Source organism: Saccopteryx leptura, chromosome 2, assembly GCF_036850995.1.
Source record: "Saccopteryx leptura isolate mSacLep1 chromosome 2, mSacLep1_pri_phased_curated, whole genome shotgun sequence".
NCBI lineage: Eukaryota > Metazoa > Chordata > Mammalia > Chiroptera > Emballonuridae > Saccopteryx > Saccopteryx leptura.
Window position 1 is genome coordinate 310,436,115 of NC_089504.1, and position 18,386 is coordinate 310,454,500.

Below are 18,386 nucleotides of genomic sequence, written 5' to 3' on the forward strand. Positions count from 1 at the left end.
ATTTATTTTGCTCTTTAGATGCTGCTTATACGTGAAATCATACGGTATTTGTCTTTCTCTGTCTGACTTATTTTACTTGGCATAATACCCTCTAGGTCCATTGATGCTGTTGCAAATGGTAAGATTTCATTCTTTTTTTTTGTGGCTGAGGAATATTCCATTGTATATATGTACCACAACTTTTTTTATCCACTCATCTGTTGATGGGCACTTGGGTTGCTTCCATATCTAAAAACAGTCTTGTAACGTAAGCATTTTATCCTTAATTGGAATAAGATAATACTGGTCAAGTTAGGTGTGAATTTTTAGCCAATGGGATGCTCGTCTCTGAAAATCTTTTTAAAAACACTGAAACTTTGATTGAATGAAGGAACTTAAGCAGAATTAGAATAATATTGGAAAGCAATTTTGGTTCAGCAAAATAAGTATCATTTAGATAAAGAGATTTTTCTCATGGGCATTCACAGGCAGCATTGAAACTTATGTCACACACAGAAAAGACTTGCACAATAGCACCTGGCACATAGGACGTACTCAATAGATGTCACCTGTTACTTTTACTATTATTATTACTGATAAAAGGAAAGGCATTTATATTTTATGTTTCAGCCTGGTTAAACGGTAAATGCTGTCAAGTTACTTGACTTGGGAATAAACTACTAGACAGGAGTCATTTGTGTTCTTTTTGTGGTGGGTTGAGGCAATGACTGGCTTCTACAAGCTTTCAGATCAAAAGACCTCCAGCTTCCAAAGACAAAAGTAGAAAAAAATACAAAAAAAAAAAAAAAAAAAAAGAATGTCTTTGCTAGAGGTACTGACCACTGGAACAACAGCTTTGAAAGAATTGTTCTTGAAGGACGAGCACCTCATCAAGCAAAGACACTTACCCCAGAGGTGCGGTTGTTCCATCAGCACTCCAGTTCTCAAATATGTCGCTCAAAGGAGAGGAAACCTTTACCATGCATGTAAACTCCCTCAAGGTTTCTATCCTATTTCCTGCTAGTCATTCCTACCCTTTTCTTCTCTTTTCTCTTTCCCCTGTTCTATACACACCCAGAGCGTATTCATCAAGTTTCTGCTCTTGAAATTTACCTGTCCTCTGGTATATCCTTCAAGGTGTCAGCTAACCACTTCCTGATAAACTCATCCATTTTAAAGAGCTGAGATTCAGAGTATATTTTCTATATGTTTTAATTAGGACATTCTGAAAGCAGTGTCCAAATGGTAAACCTTTAGTTCATTTTTACTGAAGACATTCCAGGTAGATGGCTTCTAACTGCATTGGGAGTATGAAATTCAAAGGGAAGAAACATTCTGTATACTCATTCTCTGTGTGAGACTGCACATTCATGTGATTTTCTTTGTCCTGATGTAGCAGTTGTTCTCTGTTTAAGTGGCTGATTAGTCCTTTGATTTGACACTCAAAAATATAGTACTTTACTGTTAGAATAGTTTAAGAAGCATGTTCTATTTACCATATGTAACATGAACATTATTTCTGTATTTCCTTGGACTAACTGTGAAAGCTTACTTTGCAATGGAAAATTATTATGGTTATGGATATTATGTAAAATGACTATTTGTCTAATTGCTATCATTCCTTTCTTATAAGCAGAGATAGACAAGACTAAAGATTTAATTCTATCCTGAGAAAATAAGTTCTCCTGGTGCCTTCAGTTTTGTGGTAACACTTCCAAATGCACAGAGCTTTTCCCTTAGTTTTGCACTGCAACTTATGTAACTATCCTATTAAAAATAAATACAGGCCCTGGCCGGTTGGCTCAGTGGTAGAGTGTCGGCCTGGCATGCAGGAGTCCTGGGTTTGATTCCCGGCCAGGGCACATAGGAGAAGCGCCCATCTGCTTCTCCACCCCTCCCCCTCTCCTTCCTCTCTCTCTCTCTCTCTTCCCCTCCCGCAGCCAAGGCTCCATTGGAGCAAAATTGGCCCGGGCGCTGAGGATGGCTCTGTGGCCTCTGCCTCAGGTGCTAGAATGACTCTGGTCTCAACAGAGCGACACCCCAGATGGGCAGAGCATCGCCCCCTGGCAGGCATGCCAGGTGGATCCTGGTCAGGCGCATGTGGGAGTCTGTCTGATTGCCTCCCCGTTTCCAACTTCAGAAAAAAAAAATACAAAAAATAAATAAATAAAAATAAATAAATAAATACATATTTTTAACTGATAGCAGATTTTTGTGCTTTGTTTTTGGCCCTTCTTATGGTTGAATATTTCGATATTGAGACACTCTTATAAAATCTTGCATGGATTTTATAGGTATTTACATTTCATATATGTATATATATCTAATCATGGTAAGTATTAAATTACTCTTTTTAGTTAAAAAAAATCACACACAGTATTAGTATTTTATTATCTAATATTATTATTAGTATAGTGTGTCTGTAAAGTCATGGTGCACTTTTGTTTTTTTTTTGTTTGTTTGTTTTTTTAAATAAATTTTTATTAATGGTAATGGGATGACATTAATAAATCAGGGTACATATATTCAAAGAAAACATGTCTAGGTTATTTTGTCATTAAATTATGTTGCATACCCCTCGCCCAAAGTCAGATTGTCCTTCGCCACCCTCTATCTAGTTCTCTGTGCCCCTCCCCCTCCCCCTAACTCTCCCCCTGTCCTCCCTCCCCCCACCCCTGGTAACCACCACACTCTTGTCCATGTCTCTTAGTCTCATTTTTATGTTCCACCAATGTATGGAATCATGTAGTTCTTGTTTTTTTCTGATTTACTTATTTCACTCCTTATAATGTTATCAAGATCCCACCATTTTGCTGTAAATGATCTGATGTCATCGTTTCTTATGGCTGAGTAGTATTCCATAGTGTATATGTGCCACATCTTCTTTATCCAGTCTTCTATTGAAGGGCTTTTTGGTTGTTTCCATGTCTTGGCCACTGTGAACAGTGCTGCAATGAACATGGGGCTACATGTGTCTTCACATATCAATGTTTCTGAGTTTTGGGGGTATATACCCAGTAGAGGGATTGCTGGGTCATAAGGTAGTTCTATTTGCAGTTTTTTGAGGAACCACCATACTTTCCTCCATAATGGTTGTACTACCTTACAGTCCCACCAACAGTGAATGAGGGTTCCTTTTTCTCCACAGCCTCTCCAACATTTGCTATTACCCGTCTTGTTGATCATAGCTAATCTAACAGGTGTGAGGTGGTATCTCATTGTAGTTTTGATTTGCATTTCCCTAATAACTAATGAAGCTGAGCATTTTTTCATATATCTGTTGGCCATTTGTATCTCTTCCTGTGAGAAGTGTCTATTCATGTCTTCTTCCCATTTTTTTATTGGATTGTTTGTTTGTTTGTTGTTGAGTTTTATGAGTTCTTTGTAAATTTTGGAAATTAGGCCCTTATCTGAGCTGTTGTTTGAAAATATCATTTCCCATTTAGTTGGCTGTCTGTTTATTTTTATATCAGTTTCTCTTGCTGAGCAAAAACTTTTTATTCTGATGTAGTCCCATTCATTTATCTTTGCCTTCACTTCTCTTGCCATTGGAGTCAAGTTCATAAAATGTTCTTTAAAACCTAGGTCCATGAGTTTAGTACCTATGTCTTCTTCTATGTACTTTATTGTTTCAGGTCTTATATTTAGGTCTTTGATCCATTTTGAATTAATTTTAGTACACGGGGACAAGCTGTAGTCGAGTTTCATTCTTTTGCATGTGGCTTTCCAGTTTTCCCAACACCATTTGTTGAAGAGGCTTTCTTTTCTCCATTGTGTGTTGTTGGCCCCTTTATCAAAGATTATTTGACCATATATATGTGGTTTTATTTCTGGGCTTTCTATTCTGTTCCATTGGTCTGAGTGTCTATTTTTCTGCCAATACCATGCTGTTTTGATTATTGTGGCCCTATAATATAGTTTAAAGTCAGGTATTGTAATGCCCCCAGCTTCATTCTTTTTCCTTAGGATTGTTTTGGCTATTCGGGGTTTTTTATAGTTCCATATAAATCTGATGATTTTTTGTTCCATTTCTTTAAAAAATCTCATAGGAATTTTGATGGGAATTGCATTAAATTTGTATATTGCTTTGGGTAATATGGCCATTTTGATTATATTTATTCTTCCTATCCAAGAGCAAGGAATATTTTTCCATCTCATTGTATCTTTTTCGATTTCCCTTAACAATGCTTTGTAATTTTCATTATATAGGTCCTTTACATTCTTTGTTATGTTTATTCCTAGGTATTTTATTTTTTTTGTTGCAATCGTGAAGGGGATTATTTTTTTGAGTTCGTTTTCTAATATTTCATTGTTGGCATAGAGAAAGGCTATGGACTTCTGTATGTTAATTTTGTATCCTGCGACCTTACTGTATTGGTTTATTGTTTCTAATAATCTTTTTGTGGAGTCCTTCGGGTTTTCGATGTATAGGATCATATCATCAGCAAAAAGTGATACCTTTACTTCTTCTTTTCCAATATGGATGCCTTTTATTTCTTTGTCTTGTCTGATTGCTCTGGCCAGAACTTCTAGCACCACGTTAAATAAGAGTGGAGAGAGTGGACAACCCTGTCTTGTTCCTGATTTAAGGGGGAAAGCCTTCAGTTTAGTGCCATTTAATATGATGTTAGCTGATGGTTTATCATATATGGCCTTTATCATGTTGAGATATTTTCCTTCTATACCCATTTTGTTGAGAGTCTTAAACATAAAATTGTGTTGTATTTTATCAAAAGCCTTTTCTGCATCTATTGATAAGATCATGTGGTTTTTGTTCTTTGTTTTGTTGATATGGTGTATTACGTTAACCGTTTTGCGTATGTTGAACCATCCTTGAGATTCTGGGATGAATCCCACTTGATCATGATGTATTATTTTTTTAATATGTTGTTGTATTCGGTTTGCCAGTATTTTGTTTAGAATTTTAGCATCTGTATTCATTAGAGATATTGGTCTGTAGTTTTCTTTCTTTGTGCCATCCTTGCCAGGTTTTGGTATGAGGGTTATGTTGGCCTCATAAAAAGTGTTCGGAAGTATTGCTTCTTCTTCAATTTTTTGGAAGACTTTGAGTAGAATAGGAACCAAGTCTTCTTTGAATGTTTGATAGAATTCACTAGTATAACCGTCTGGGCCTGGACTTTTATTTTTGGGGAGGTTTTTAATAGTTTTTTCTATTTCCTCCCTGCTGATTGGTCTGTTTAGGCTTTCTGCTTCTTCATGACTCAGTCTAGGAAGGTTGTATTGTTTTAGGAATTTATCCATTTCTTCTAGATTGTTGTATTTGGTGGCATATAATTTTTCATAGTATTCTACAATAATTCTTTGTATATCTATGATGTCTGTGGTGATCTCTCCTCTTTCATTTTGGATTTTATTTATTTGAGTCCTGTGCCTTTTTTCCTTGGTGAGTCTTGCCAAGGGTTTGTCAATTTTGTTGACCTTTTCAAAGAACCAGCTCCTTGTTTTATTGATTTTTTCTATAGTTTTTCTGTTCTCTATTTCATTTATTTCTGCTCTGATTTTTATTATCTCCTTTCTTCGGCTGGTTTTGGGTTGTCTTTGTTCTTCTTTTTCTAGTTCCTTAAGGTGTGAAGTTAAGTGGTTTACTTCGGCTCTCTCTTGTTTGTTCATATAGGCCTGAAGTGATATGAACTTTCCTCTTATTACTGCTTTTGCTGCATCCCAGAGATTCTGATATGCCGTATTTTCATTTTCATTTGTCTGTATGTATCTTTTGATCTCTGCGCTTATTTCTTCTTTGACCCATTCATTTTTTAGAAGTATGTTGTTTAGTTTCCACATTTTTGTGGGTTTTTCCCCCTCTTTTTTGCAGTTGAATTCTAGTTTCAAGGCTTTATGATCAGAAAATATGCTTGGTACAATTTCAATTTTTCTAAATTTGCTGATATTGTCTTTGTGGCCCAACATATGGTCAATTCTTGAGAATGTTCCATGTACACTAGAGAAAAATGTATACTCTGTCGCTTTGGGATGAAGTGTCCTGTAGATGTCTATCATATCCAGGTGTTCTAGTATTTCGTTCAAGGCCACTATATCTTTATTGATTCTCTGTTTGGATGACCGATCTAGAGCCGTCAGCGGAGTATTGAGGTCTCCAAGTATGATTGTATTTTTGTTAGTTTTTGTTTTAAGGTCAATAAGTAGCTGTCTTATATATTTTGGTGCTCCTTGGTTTGGTGCATATATATTAAGGATTGTTATGTCTTCTTGATTCAGTGTCCCTTTAATCATTATGAAGTGACCATTTTTGTCTCTGAGTCCTTTTTCTGTCTTGTAGTCAGCATTATCAGATATGAGTATTGCTACACCTGCTTTTTTTTGGGTGTTGTTTGCTTGGAGTATTGTTTTCCAGCCTTTCACTTTGAATTTGTTTTTATCCTTGTTGCTTAGATGTGTTTCTTGTAGGCAGCATATAGTTGGATTTTCTTTTTTAATCCATTCTGCTACTCTGTGTCTTTTTATTGGTAAGTTTAATCCATTTACATTTAGTGTAATTATTGACACTTGTGGGTTCCCTACTACCATTTTATAAATTGCTTTCTGTTAGTTTTGTATCTAGTTTGATTCTTCTCTTTTGTTTTTCTATCATTTGTTTCTGTTTGTTTGTGTTCCATACTTCTTTCCTCTGTTGCTACCTTTTTTAAGTCATGTGTTTTTGTGGTGGTTTTTTCAAGGGTGGTTACCATTAAGTAATGAAAAGGGTACCTACCATATTCATTGTAGTACCCTATCTTATAAGTATTTCTGCACTTCATCGTCCTTTGCTACTGTTAATCTCCATTCTCTCCCCCCCTTTTTTTTTCCTTTGTTGTCACAGTTTAAGTTTGGTTTTATTGTGTTCTTGGTGGAGCTGTTACTTGTGGTGTTGTTTTCTTTTGTTCTTTGAATCTGGTTGGAAAACCCCCTTTAGTATTTCCTGGAGTGGGGGCTTTCTCGTGATAAATTCTCTCATCTTTTCTGTATTTGTGAATGTTTTTATATCTCCTTCATACTTGAAGGATAGCTTTGATGGGTATAGTATTCTTGGCTGAAAGTTCCTCTCTTTCAGGGCCTTAAATATTGGGGTCCACTCTCTTCTAGCTTGTAGAGTTTCTGCTGAGAAATCTGATGATAATCTAATAGGCCTTCCTTTATATGTTGTACTCTTCTTTTCCCTGGCTGCCTTGAGAATTTTTTCTTTGTCACTGGTTTGTGTCATCTTTATTATGATGTGCCTTGGAGTGGGTTTGTTGGGGTTAAGAAAACTCGGTGTTCTGTTTGCTTCTTGAACTTGAGGCTTTAGTTCTTTCCACAGGCTTGGGAAGTTCTCGTCTATTATTTGTTTGAGTATATTCTCCATTCCATTTTCTTTCTCTTCTCCCTCTGATATACCTATTATTCTTATGTTATTCTTTCTGATGGAGTCAGATAATTCCTGTAGGGCTTTCTCGTTTTTTATTATTTTTGAGTCTCTTTCTTCTTCTCTCTGTTGTGCCTCAAGTTGTTTGTCTTCTATTTCACTAATCCTATCTTCAATCTGGGTTGTTCTGCTAGCTAAGCTTGTTACCTCGTTTTTCAGCTCGTGAATTGAGTTTTTCATTTCTGTTTGATTTGTTTTTATAGTTTCAATTTCCTTGGTAATATATTCTTTGTGTTCATTGAGTTGTTTTCTGATCTCCCTATATTGCCTTTCCGTGTTTTCTTGTATATCTCTGAGTATTTTTAAGATTTCTATTTTAAATTCTCTGTCATTTAGCTCCAAGGCTTCCAATATGTTAAGTCTTTTCTCCATAGATTTATCCACATCTATTTGTGTTACCTCTCTTTCTTTTGTATCCATAATATTCTATTTCCTCTTTCTTATTGGCATCTGCGGGTGGTCTTGTTGATAGCACTAATTAGAATTAATAAAGAGTAAAAAGTAAAAAACAAAAACAAAAACAAAAACAAAAACACACACACAAAAAAAAAAAAAAGGGTAAAACACCCCACAAAAAAAAAAGCAGTAATAATTTATTATTTCCCCCTTTTTTTTTTCTTTGTTCTCCTTCCCTCCTCTCCCCTCCTCAGGGAAATATCGTGCCTATAATGGAGGGCCTGGTTTGCGGTGAAGAGTTCAAGGGGGGGAAAAAAAAAAAAAAAAAAAAAAAAAAAAGGGAAGAAAATCTTAGACAAGCATAAGTTGATCTGCCTGCGGGTGACGGTCAACCAAGAGATATAATGAGAGGGACAAGAGGGAACCAGAAAAAAGGACAAAAAAAAGGAATAATCAAGAAGAAAAAATAAAAATAATAAGTAAAAATACGTTGTATTAAGTGGAGCAAAGACCAAATACAATGGAGACCTTGGGTTGGGAGGACCCAAAATGCCACAAAAACAAACCAACCAGAAAAAAACAAAAACAAAACCGAAAAAGAAAAACAAAGCCAAAAAAAACCTTGAGTCCCAAATTAACTAATTTGTTCGTGATTGAGGATTAAATGGGAGGAAAGTAAAACGAGAAAAAAAACGAATAGAAAGGAAAAAATAAGAAAAAGTGAAAAACGAAGGAAGAAATAAAAAAGGAAGAGAAAAAAACAAAATAAGGCAAAAAAAACAAAAGAGGAGAGAGTGAGAATTAAGTGTCCTGGAGTATAACCCCAAAGGAGGGTGAGGATGAAGGAGAGAAATAAAATGTAACACTTATGGGTAGTGTAGTTCAAGAAAAGGGAAGCATAAGATGGGCAGAGAATAGAAGGGCTGAGGTGGAGGAAATAAAGGCAATAAGATAGAAGGAACAAACAACAACAACTACAAAAAAAAACAAAAAAAAAAACCAACAAACAGTGGAACAAGCTGCAAAGTCTGTGGATTTTTCCTGATTTTGAGATGTCAACCTCTTCCTCCTTCTCCTCTCTCCCTCTTCCCGGTCGGCGACTCTGCACCCCAGGCCCTGCCCCTGCGCCACACCCAGGCAGGGACTTGCAGTTGATGGGGTTCTATGGCAATGTCACACAATTGGCTTTAGTCTTGTTGGTAGTCAAGGCCTGCCGGCGTCTGCAGGGTCTAACGACGAGAGAGTTCGCCTTCGTGGATTCTCTCTCCCAGTCCCCCCCTCCCGAACCAGCAGCCTGGCGATCCAGCCCCAAGGCTGCCACTGCTTCTGCCTGGGGAGTAAGAGGCTCAAAGAGCTGGGAAATCCCCACTCTATCCCCACTCAGTGCAAGGCTCTGGGAAGGGCTCTGACAGTCAGGGCCTCCAGTGTAATCAGGCGGGGGTGGGAGTCAATTGTTGTCAAGGTGATTGTTCAGCGCCTAGCATTCCGTTGGACCTCTCAACCCAGGCTTTCCACACTTTGTAGCCTGTTTTGGCCGGTAAAAAGAGGCACTAGTCTCTGCTTGCTACTAGTGTGGTATAGATCTTATTATCTGCCAAGTCCTTCTTGTTAGCGATTATCCCTGAATATGGAGGCTCTATCAATCAGAAGTTGCCCCCGCCCCTTTAGCGAGAGGCACCAAAAAATATCACGCCTCTTGTCTTGGGTCGGTGAACTGAGAGAGATCTTATCAATTAGAACCGAGGGTGCGCAGATTTCACGGGTTAAGTTAATTTTAGTAATTGGGTCGCAGCTGTGCTCCCGAAGGTATTTCAGGCTGCCTGCGCGCGCCCCTCCCCCAACGCTTGATTGTTAGCTTGAATGGCTGGGTGAGGTGCCCCGCCCGCGGAGAGAATCTCCCAAGTAGGGAATACCGCCCTGGGGCCTCTCCCGCTCCCCGTGCGCGGGCCGCTGGAAACGTTAGCGGTGCTCGGTCTGCAATGCTCGGTCTGCAACCAGACCGGGAGCGCTCCAGCGGCTGTTTGCCGCTGTCTCTGCAACCGACCCAGCGCTCGCGGCGGCGGCGGTGGCGGCGGCGGTTTCTGAGTGCGGGATGACTTACCACCGGTGCACTTTCTCGCGGCTTGAATGAACGTCCCTGCGGTAGGTTCCTCCACACCCTCGTCTCTCAGATTCGAGTGATAACAGTCCTTTTGCTTTCAGTTTGCTCCGAAGATAAATTTTCCTGTTTCTAGTTGATAAATTTGTTGTGATTTTGGGGAGATCTGTCGGACGCGCTGCTCACGGCGCCATTTCCGTGACGTCACTCATGGTGCACTTTTGACCGGTCACAGGAAAGCAACAAAAAAACAATAGAAATGTGAAATCTGCACCAAATAAAAGGAAAACTCTCCCAGTTTCATACCTATTCAGTGCAGTTTGATGTGGGCTCATGCACAGATTTTTTAGGGCTCCTTAGGTAGCTATCCCGTATAGCCTCTACACTGATGGCCTACCAGAATGGGATTTCTCCACCAAACTGCTGGTTTCCTTCAACTGCTTATCCCATGGAGTAATGTTATTCCTATGTGGTGGCGCTTCGTTATAAACGCGCCAATATACACGTTGCACTTTGGTCACGGATTCGAATTTGGCAAGCCACAGAACACACTGAACTTTCCTCTGTACCGTCCACATCTCGACTGGCATGGCCGTGGGCTGCTCCACTGTATACACCGTGTTACGTCATCATCTGCACATGCACACATGCTGCCACATCATCCTACAGAAACTGGGAGGGTTTTCCTTTTATTTGGTGCAGATTTCACATTTCTATCATCTTTTGTTGCTTTCCTGTGACTGGTCAAAAGTGCACCATGACTTTACGGACACACTGTATTACCTCACTATTTTTTTTATTACCTCACTATTACCTAAATAAATTTTTTTTAAGTTCCACTTGAGTGAGGGGAAATGTAAACAAGATTGAAATCATCTGGCTATCTGAGGACTTTTATCTGAAGATTAAAAGCTATTTCCAAGTCAGACATTTGCAAGTATCTTCAGAGAGAAACAAACTCTAGTGCTGAATCATCTTTTGCAACATTTTATTTAAATGTTTGTGTTTCAAAGTGTTAAGCATCATGTTTTGGACAGGAGAGTGATTCAGTTACTTTGCTGTGTATATAATCTCATTAATACAGAAAATAGGTCATTAAAATAGTGATTTTTTTTTTTTATTTTCAAAATACAGTTGACCCTTGAACAACACATGAGTTAGGGGCACCAGTTGCCGTGTGGTTGAAAATCCACATATAACTTCCGACTCCCCAAAAGCTTAGCTACTAATAGCCTACTATAAACGGGAAGCCTTCCTGACAGCATAAACAGTCAACACATAGTTTGTATGTTATATGTATTATATAATGTATCTTTACAATAGAGTAAGCTAGAGAAAGGAAAATGTTATTAAGAAATTGTAATGATGATAGGTTTACTGTATTTATTGGGGGGGGGGGAAGACACATATAAGCGGACCCATGCAGTTCCAACCTGTGTTTTTCAAGGGTCAACTGTATTTACAATCTGACCCCCAGATTCTAATTCTATTACTAGTTATTGACATGGCTCTGGGCCCGTAATAGGAGATCATCAACATTTTATTTTTTATTTTTTATGCAGTTAGAGACTCTGTTTAGTGTGTGTGTGATGATATGATGTTAAATTCACATAAAAGTGTTTTACTTGGAGGTCTGTGGTTTCGACTGCATTTGTTATTTTGGTTGAATTCTATGCTTATTCTTTTAAAATGGTTTATATAAATATTTGAATTTATTTGGCTGCAAAAGGATTCTATTCTAATTAAAAGCCCTAAACTATCTAGGATTAATTTGAGATGTAGTTCGGATTGTTCCAGATACTTCATTTATATTTTCTTGCATATGATAATGATCCCGACCCATAAAATAAGTTTAAAATCTGTCATTCATCATTAAGTTCATTTATACTTCACTGCAAGTGTTTAAAGGAATTGAAGTAACCTATATACTGAAGAGCCTCATATTTCTGTTTATTTTAAAGTAATTTTTATATATTTTTAATGTTGCCTCAAGGTTGACTTTAATTTCAGTACTTTAAATAAGATCACTTTAAGAAACTCTTGTAGAAAATTGGGAATCATGGGGTTTTGGTTGGTTTTTTAATTGAGAAGTAGAATATCTTTTTTTTTTTTCTTTTTTTTGTATTTTTCTGAAGCTGGAAACGGGGAGAGACAGTCAGACAGACTCCCACATGCGCCCGACCAGGATTCACCCAGCACGCCCACCAGGGGGCGACGCTCTGCCCACCAGGGGCGATGCTCTGCCCCTCTGGGGCGTCGCTCTGTCACGACCAGAGCCACTCTAGCGCCTGGGGCAGAGGCCAAGGAGCCATCCCCAGCGCCCGGGGCCATCTTTGCTCCAATGGAGCCTTGGCTGCAGGAGGGGAAGAGAGAGACAGAGAGGAAGGAGGGGGGGGAGGGGTGGAGAAGCAGATGGGCGCTTCTCCTGTGTGCCCTGGCCGGGAATCGAGCCCGGGACCCCTGCATGCCAGGCTGACGCTCTACCACTGAGCCAACCGGCCAGGGCCTGAGAAGTAGAATTTCTTGTCCATTGATGTATTAAGATGTTAGAAACTAACATTAAAAACTATATGATGCCTGACCAGGCGGTGGCGCAGTGGATAGAGCATTGGACTGGGATGTGGAGGACCCAGGTTCGAAACCCTGAGGTCGCCAGCTTGAGCATGTGCTTATCTAGTTTGAGCAAAAGCTCACCAGCTTAAACCCAAGGTTGCTAGCTCGAGCAAGGGGTTACTCGGTCTGCTATAGCCCCCATGGTCAAGGCACATATGAGAAAGCAAGCAATGAACAATTAAGGTGTCACAATGAAAAACTAATGATTGATGCTTCTCGTCTCTCTCCGTTCCTGCCTGTCCCTATCTATCCCTCTCTCTCTCTGTAACAAAAAAAAAAAAAAGAAAGAAACTGTATGAAACTGTTTATTATAGGAGTCCAAGTCGTTACAGTGGTGGCATTACAATGCAGTATAATAGTAATCTTTACCTAAAATGTTCTGTTGCTTAGAAACCATTAAGACATTAAATTGTTGGCCCTGGCCGGTTGGCTCAGCGGTAGAGTGTCGGCCTGGAGTGCGGGGGACCCGGGTTCGATTCCCGGCCAGGGCACATAGGAGAGGGGCCCATTTGCTTCTCCACCCCCACCCCCTCCTTCCTCTCTGCCTCTCTTCCCCTCCCGCAGCCGAGGCTCCATTGGAGCAGAGATGGCCGGGCGCTGGGGATGACTCCTTGGCCTCTGCCCCGGGTGCTAGAGTGGCTATGGTCGCAGCAGAGCGACGCCCCGGAGGGGCAGGGCATCGCCCCCTGGTGGGCAGAGCGTCGCCCCTGGTGGGCGTGCCGGGTGGATCCCGGTCGGGCGCATGCGGGAGTCTGTCTGACTGTCTCTCCCCGTTTCCAGCTTCAGAAAAATACAAAAAAAAAAAAGAAAAACAAAGAAAGAAAAAAATAAAAAAGACATTAAATTGTTGAAATTACAGCTGTGATGTATCATTAGACTGAACTTGGTTTGTTTATGCCATCATACAAATGGCACAGGTCTCAGAAAGCAAGAACAAGAAACCTAGACACAAATGTTATATTTTAAATAAGTTTCTATCTTTATAGGGTCCTTTCCATAGAAATTATTTCAATGACTATAGCTTCCATTTCTTTAACATTTACCTTAAATATTTTCAAATTGATCTGGTCTTTTTTTGCTATGCTCTATTTTTATTGTCCCATCAAAAGGACAAGGGTTTTTGTTTTCATCTATATAAATAAAAATGTAAATGTTTGTTTGTTCAAAATCTTAAATCTCAGAAAGTTTTTCACTGATTGCTTTGAAATTTTGACACAACGTTGCCTTCAAATATGCACGTTTTTATCCCAAAATGACATAGCCTTAGCTCTTGCGTTGTCTGGAATAGCTGTGACATTGCTACCAGGTGGAAGAACTGCTCATGCCACTTTGAAATTGCCATTGAACATGCAATTCATTGAAACTCCCATGTGCAACATTTCCAAAGCATCCGTCATGGGAAAAGTACTGCAGAAATGCAAACTTATTGTTTGGGATGAATGCACAATGTTGCACAAAAAATTTCTTGAGGCTCTTGATCGATCATTGCAAGATTTGCATGGAAACATCAGACCATTTGGAACGCATTAATATTGCTTGCAGGAGATTTCAGGCAATCATTACCTGTAATTCCTCGATTGACACCAGTAGATGAAATAAATGCTTGCCTGAAATACTCTCTACTTTGTGGCGACATGTAAAGACGTTAAAATTAAGTACAAATATGCATGTCTAGCTGTAAAACATTTGTTCAGCTGAGATAGTATCACATCAATTGCTGGAAATTGGGAACGGAAAGGTGCCAGTTGATCTGACCTCAGGACGAATTTCATTGCCTCATAACTTCTGCAATTTAGTGATGTCAAAAGAAGAATTGGTTGAAAAAGTATTTCCCAATATTCAAACGAATTATAAGAATCACGATTGGCTGAGTGAATGAGCAATTCTTGCGGCCAAGAACAAAGACATCTACGAACTTAACAATATTATTCAGTCTAACATTCAAAGTGAGGCAGTCACATACACGTCCGTCGACACTGTTGTGGAAGCAGATGAAGCGGTTAATTATCCAACAGAAATTTTGAATTCACTCAATTTGCCAGGGATGCCACCACATGTACTGCAGTTAAAAATCAGTGTGCCAGTTATCATGTTGCAAATATCAACCAACCAAAGCTTTGCAATGGCACGCAGCTTGCAGTAAAAAAAATTAATGAGCAACGTCGTAGAAGCAACAATCTTGACAGGACCTTTCAAAGGTGAAGATGTCCTCATTCCTCGCATTCCTATGATTCCAACAGATATGTCATTTCAATTTAAGAAATTGCAGTTCCCAATTCGGTTGGCATTTGCAATCACCATCAACAAAGCTCAGGGCCAATCTTTAGAATTGTGCGGTTTAGATCTAGACACGGATTGCTTCTCACATGGACATCATGTGAGAACAGTTGCGTGTTCTAGAGTCGGCAAACCAGACAGTCTCTATATCTGCACAGACAATGGAACATCAAAAAATATTGTATACCCACAAGCATTGTGAAATTAAACATATTAGAAACGTGCGCTTTCTCTTTTCTTTCTTTTCCATTTAACCAGACTGAGCCACAGCAACGCGTGGCCGGGTACAGCTAGTTTTAAATGAACACAGGCTTCAGCCTGTCCATCTCATTTTTTTCCTTAGCTTCAGCCACTCTGCATTCCTTAATTCAGTTGTGTTAAGCTTGCTGTTTGGTCCTTGTACAAAGGCATTCTCTCTGCCCAACAATCTTTCACGCCATGCATATGAATGCCTTTCTTCCTCATGACCTTAGAACAATGTCCTGACTTTAAATATGCAGCTGGTTGTGGTTGTACAAATCCAGACATAAAAACATTTCCCTTGTTTCAGGAAGTTCCTTTATCTTATTTTATACTTTTTATATTATTTTATTTTATTTATGTTTATATACCCTTAATTTTAAACTTTTGATTTTTATTTTCCCTAGCAGATCTTAACATATCTCAGCTGAAATATCAAGACTCCCCTAAGAAGGATTCTTTGAATTCATGTGATTTTCTGGATTCTACAGACAGAAACTACTTGGTGCAATTATGGGCCAAACGTTCAGCCAGAAAGTCCCAAGTGGTAAGGAGAGCTAAATGGGGTGAAGCCACAACTGAATGTTACTTAGTGGCCAACAAAAAGTCGGCCAAAAAAGGGTTTGACATTTGCTGACTAATAAGTTTTGCCAAAATTATTCTCTCACAGATATCATGTAAAGACAGTTTTGTTTTTTGAGTATTTTTTTGCCTTTTTACACCTCTGAGAATAGACATGTTCTGGCCCTGTCTGGTTTGCTTAGTGGTAGAGTGTTAGTCTGGCATGTGGATGTCCAGGGTTTGATTCCCAGTCAGGGCACACGGGAGAGGTGTCCATCTGCTTCTCTACCCCTCCCCCTCTCACTTGCCTCTCTCTCACCACCACCCCCATCCCTCCTGCAGCCATGGCTCGATTGGAGTGAGTTGGCCTTATGCACTGCACTGAGGATGGCTCCAGGGCTTTCTCATCAGGTGCTAAGAAGAGCTCAGTTGCTGAGCAACAGATCTATGCCCCAGATGGTCAAAGCATCACCCCCTAGTGGGCTTGCAGGGTGAATCCTGGTTGGGGAACATGTGGGAGTTGTTCTCTGCCTCCCCTCCTCTCACTGAATTTAAAAAAAAAAAAAGAATAGACATATTTAAAAAATAGAATATTCTGTTTAGAGATTGTGAGTACCATTCTCTAGGCTCCTAGTCAGAACCCTAACACTCAGCTCTTCAGTTTAGCAAGAATAGGAACGCACAAGGATAAATTTATGCTGTGAAATATGTATTTCAAGGGAAAACTTGCTTTGTTGTTGGAATGTAATTTTTAGTGCTGAATCGTCATGTCAGAGTGAGCCCACTCAAAAGTCAATGTTTGGTAATGTAGTAGTATTTGAACCAGTGGTACAACTTAGTCCCAAATCCCTTCTCTGAGAACTCAGAGGAATCAGCATGTGCAGGACTGCTGCATGCAGAACTGGCCCTGCATTCACGTTATGATGAGCTTATCTTCCATTGGCAATGCTTTGCATATGATCTGGGAATACAGAAAGAGCTCAGTTGTTGCAATTGCACTTGTTATAGAAGCGAGAGAACTTCGGCTTTGATTGCCATTGCCTTGTCTGTGTTTCCCCAAGCCTAGCCTGTCCTAGCAAATAATTACATCATCTTCTAAGGTCAGAGCCATAGGCAGTGGTCAAGAAAACCAGACTGGATACTTCAATGAAAAGTCCCAGGCAGGGCCCTGGCCGGTTGGCTCAGTGGTAAAGCGTCGGCCTGGTGTGCGGAAGTCCTGGGTTCGATTCCCGGCCAGGGCACACAGGAGAGGTGCCCATCTGCTTCTCCACCCCTCCCCCTCTCCTTCCTCTCTGTCTCTCTCTTCCCCTCCCGCAGCTGAGGCTCCATTGGAGCAAAGATGGCCCGGGCGCTGGGGATGGCTCCTTGGCCTCTGCCCCAGGCGCTAGAGTGGCTTTGGTCATGGCAGAGCGACGCCCCAGAGGGGCAGAGCATCGCCCCCTGGTGGGAAGAGCTTCGCCCCTGGTGGGCGTGCCGGGTGGATCCCGGTCGGGCGCATGTGGGAGTCTGTCTGACTGTCTCTCCCCGTTTCCAGCTTCAGAAAAATACAAAAAAAAAAAAAAAAAGTCCCAGGCAGCAATATAGGCAGGTGAATACATTCTACCCTGATTTAGACCTAACACTGGTGTGTTCTAGGTGTCAGAAACAGAGACCCATTCATTTCAGCTTCAATAAGAGGTAGTTCTGTTGTAAAATGTACAGGGAGCAGGTTCATGGCGCATCACGAGCAGGATGAAGTGCGGACCCCACAGAAACGAAGTAGGATCAGAAAGCTGGGTGCTCCCTCTGCCTCCCAGAGGCAGTAGGCTCCTTCCTTCACTGTGTCTCTTTCTCATAGGCTTTGTCCCTTCTCCTGGCTGGCCTCTTCCACATCGTCTGCTCTCGTTCTCATGCCCGCCAGCCCCAACTCCCCGTGACCTCTTGGTTCTGTTCCCACAATTCCCAGCACCTTCTCTCTGTCTCTTGAATTCACATCATCTTGAATTCGTATCACAGAAGGCAAGAGAATCTAATTGGCTCAGCTGGCCGTTTCAGTGGCTTCTGTCCTTTCGGTCTCGGGAAGTCCAGCTCTTTCCAGGTCAGTCTACCACTTTCCCTCTGAACTTGCCCTCCTGTCCTTGCATGATACAGCTTTATGCTTCCCGGAGCTTAGATTTTCAAGCATAGATTGTTCTCTAATCTTTCCCTAAGACCTGGCCTATGCAGAGGTACACCCCAGATCACTCATCGTCAGCCACCTCCCTTCCTTCATGACAAGTCTGTGTCCTGACAGCCAGTACCAGCTCACGCCCATAGGCTGTGCTTTGACACTCTGATGAAAGCCCACACCACTGACCGGCACCCTCTGCCAGTTAGTGGGTATTCATGACTATTTAAACATGACCGCCCTGCAAATTACCTGTCAGAAAATGTTCAGGCCTAATTAAAGATAGCTCTTCTCTGGTCAAGGACACTTGGGTACCCAGGAGTGGGAACAGGGAAAGGGTTTTGTTTTTTAAAGCCACAGTCCATGTTCTTAGCAATAATTCATCTCCAACATTTCAATATGAAATTAACGGACAGTATAGAGAAACCAGAGAGGCAAGAATAAGATAAAAAAGGCCCGGGGTGGTGGGGGGGGGGCAGGTATTCCTGACCACCTGTTGTCAAAGAGTCTCAGGAACAGGGTTGCTCTTTTCCTCCATGACCTCCCTGCGAATCTGCTCAGCCCCATAATCCAGGGCATCCAGAGCCTGGGCTAGCACACCTGTTGTGCCCCGCCCAGGGGATTGGCAGTTACCTGTGCACCGAGGCAGCTCACAG

General features: G+C 40.7%; 1 protein-coding gene across 1 annotated transcript in view; it reads left to right on the plus strand.

The window, feature by feature from the left end:
* LOC136393537 (leucine-rich repeat and guanylate kinase domain-containing protein-like) overlaps positions 1–18,386 on the plus strand; it is a 113,519-nt gene that overhangs the window by 74,294 nt on the left and 20,839 nt on the right. The window contains exon 16 of the mRNA XM_066366171.1: positions 15,431–15,570. Within this exon, the coding sequence (XP_066222268.1) occupies positions 15,431–15,570 (140 nt within the window). The remainder of the gene's footprint in view (positions 1–15,430; positions 15,571–18,386) is intronic.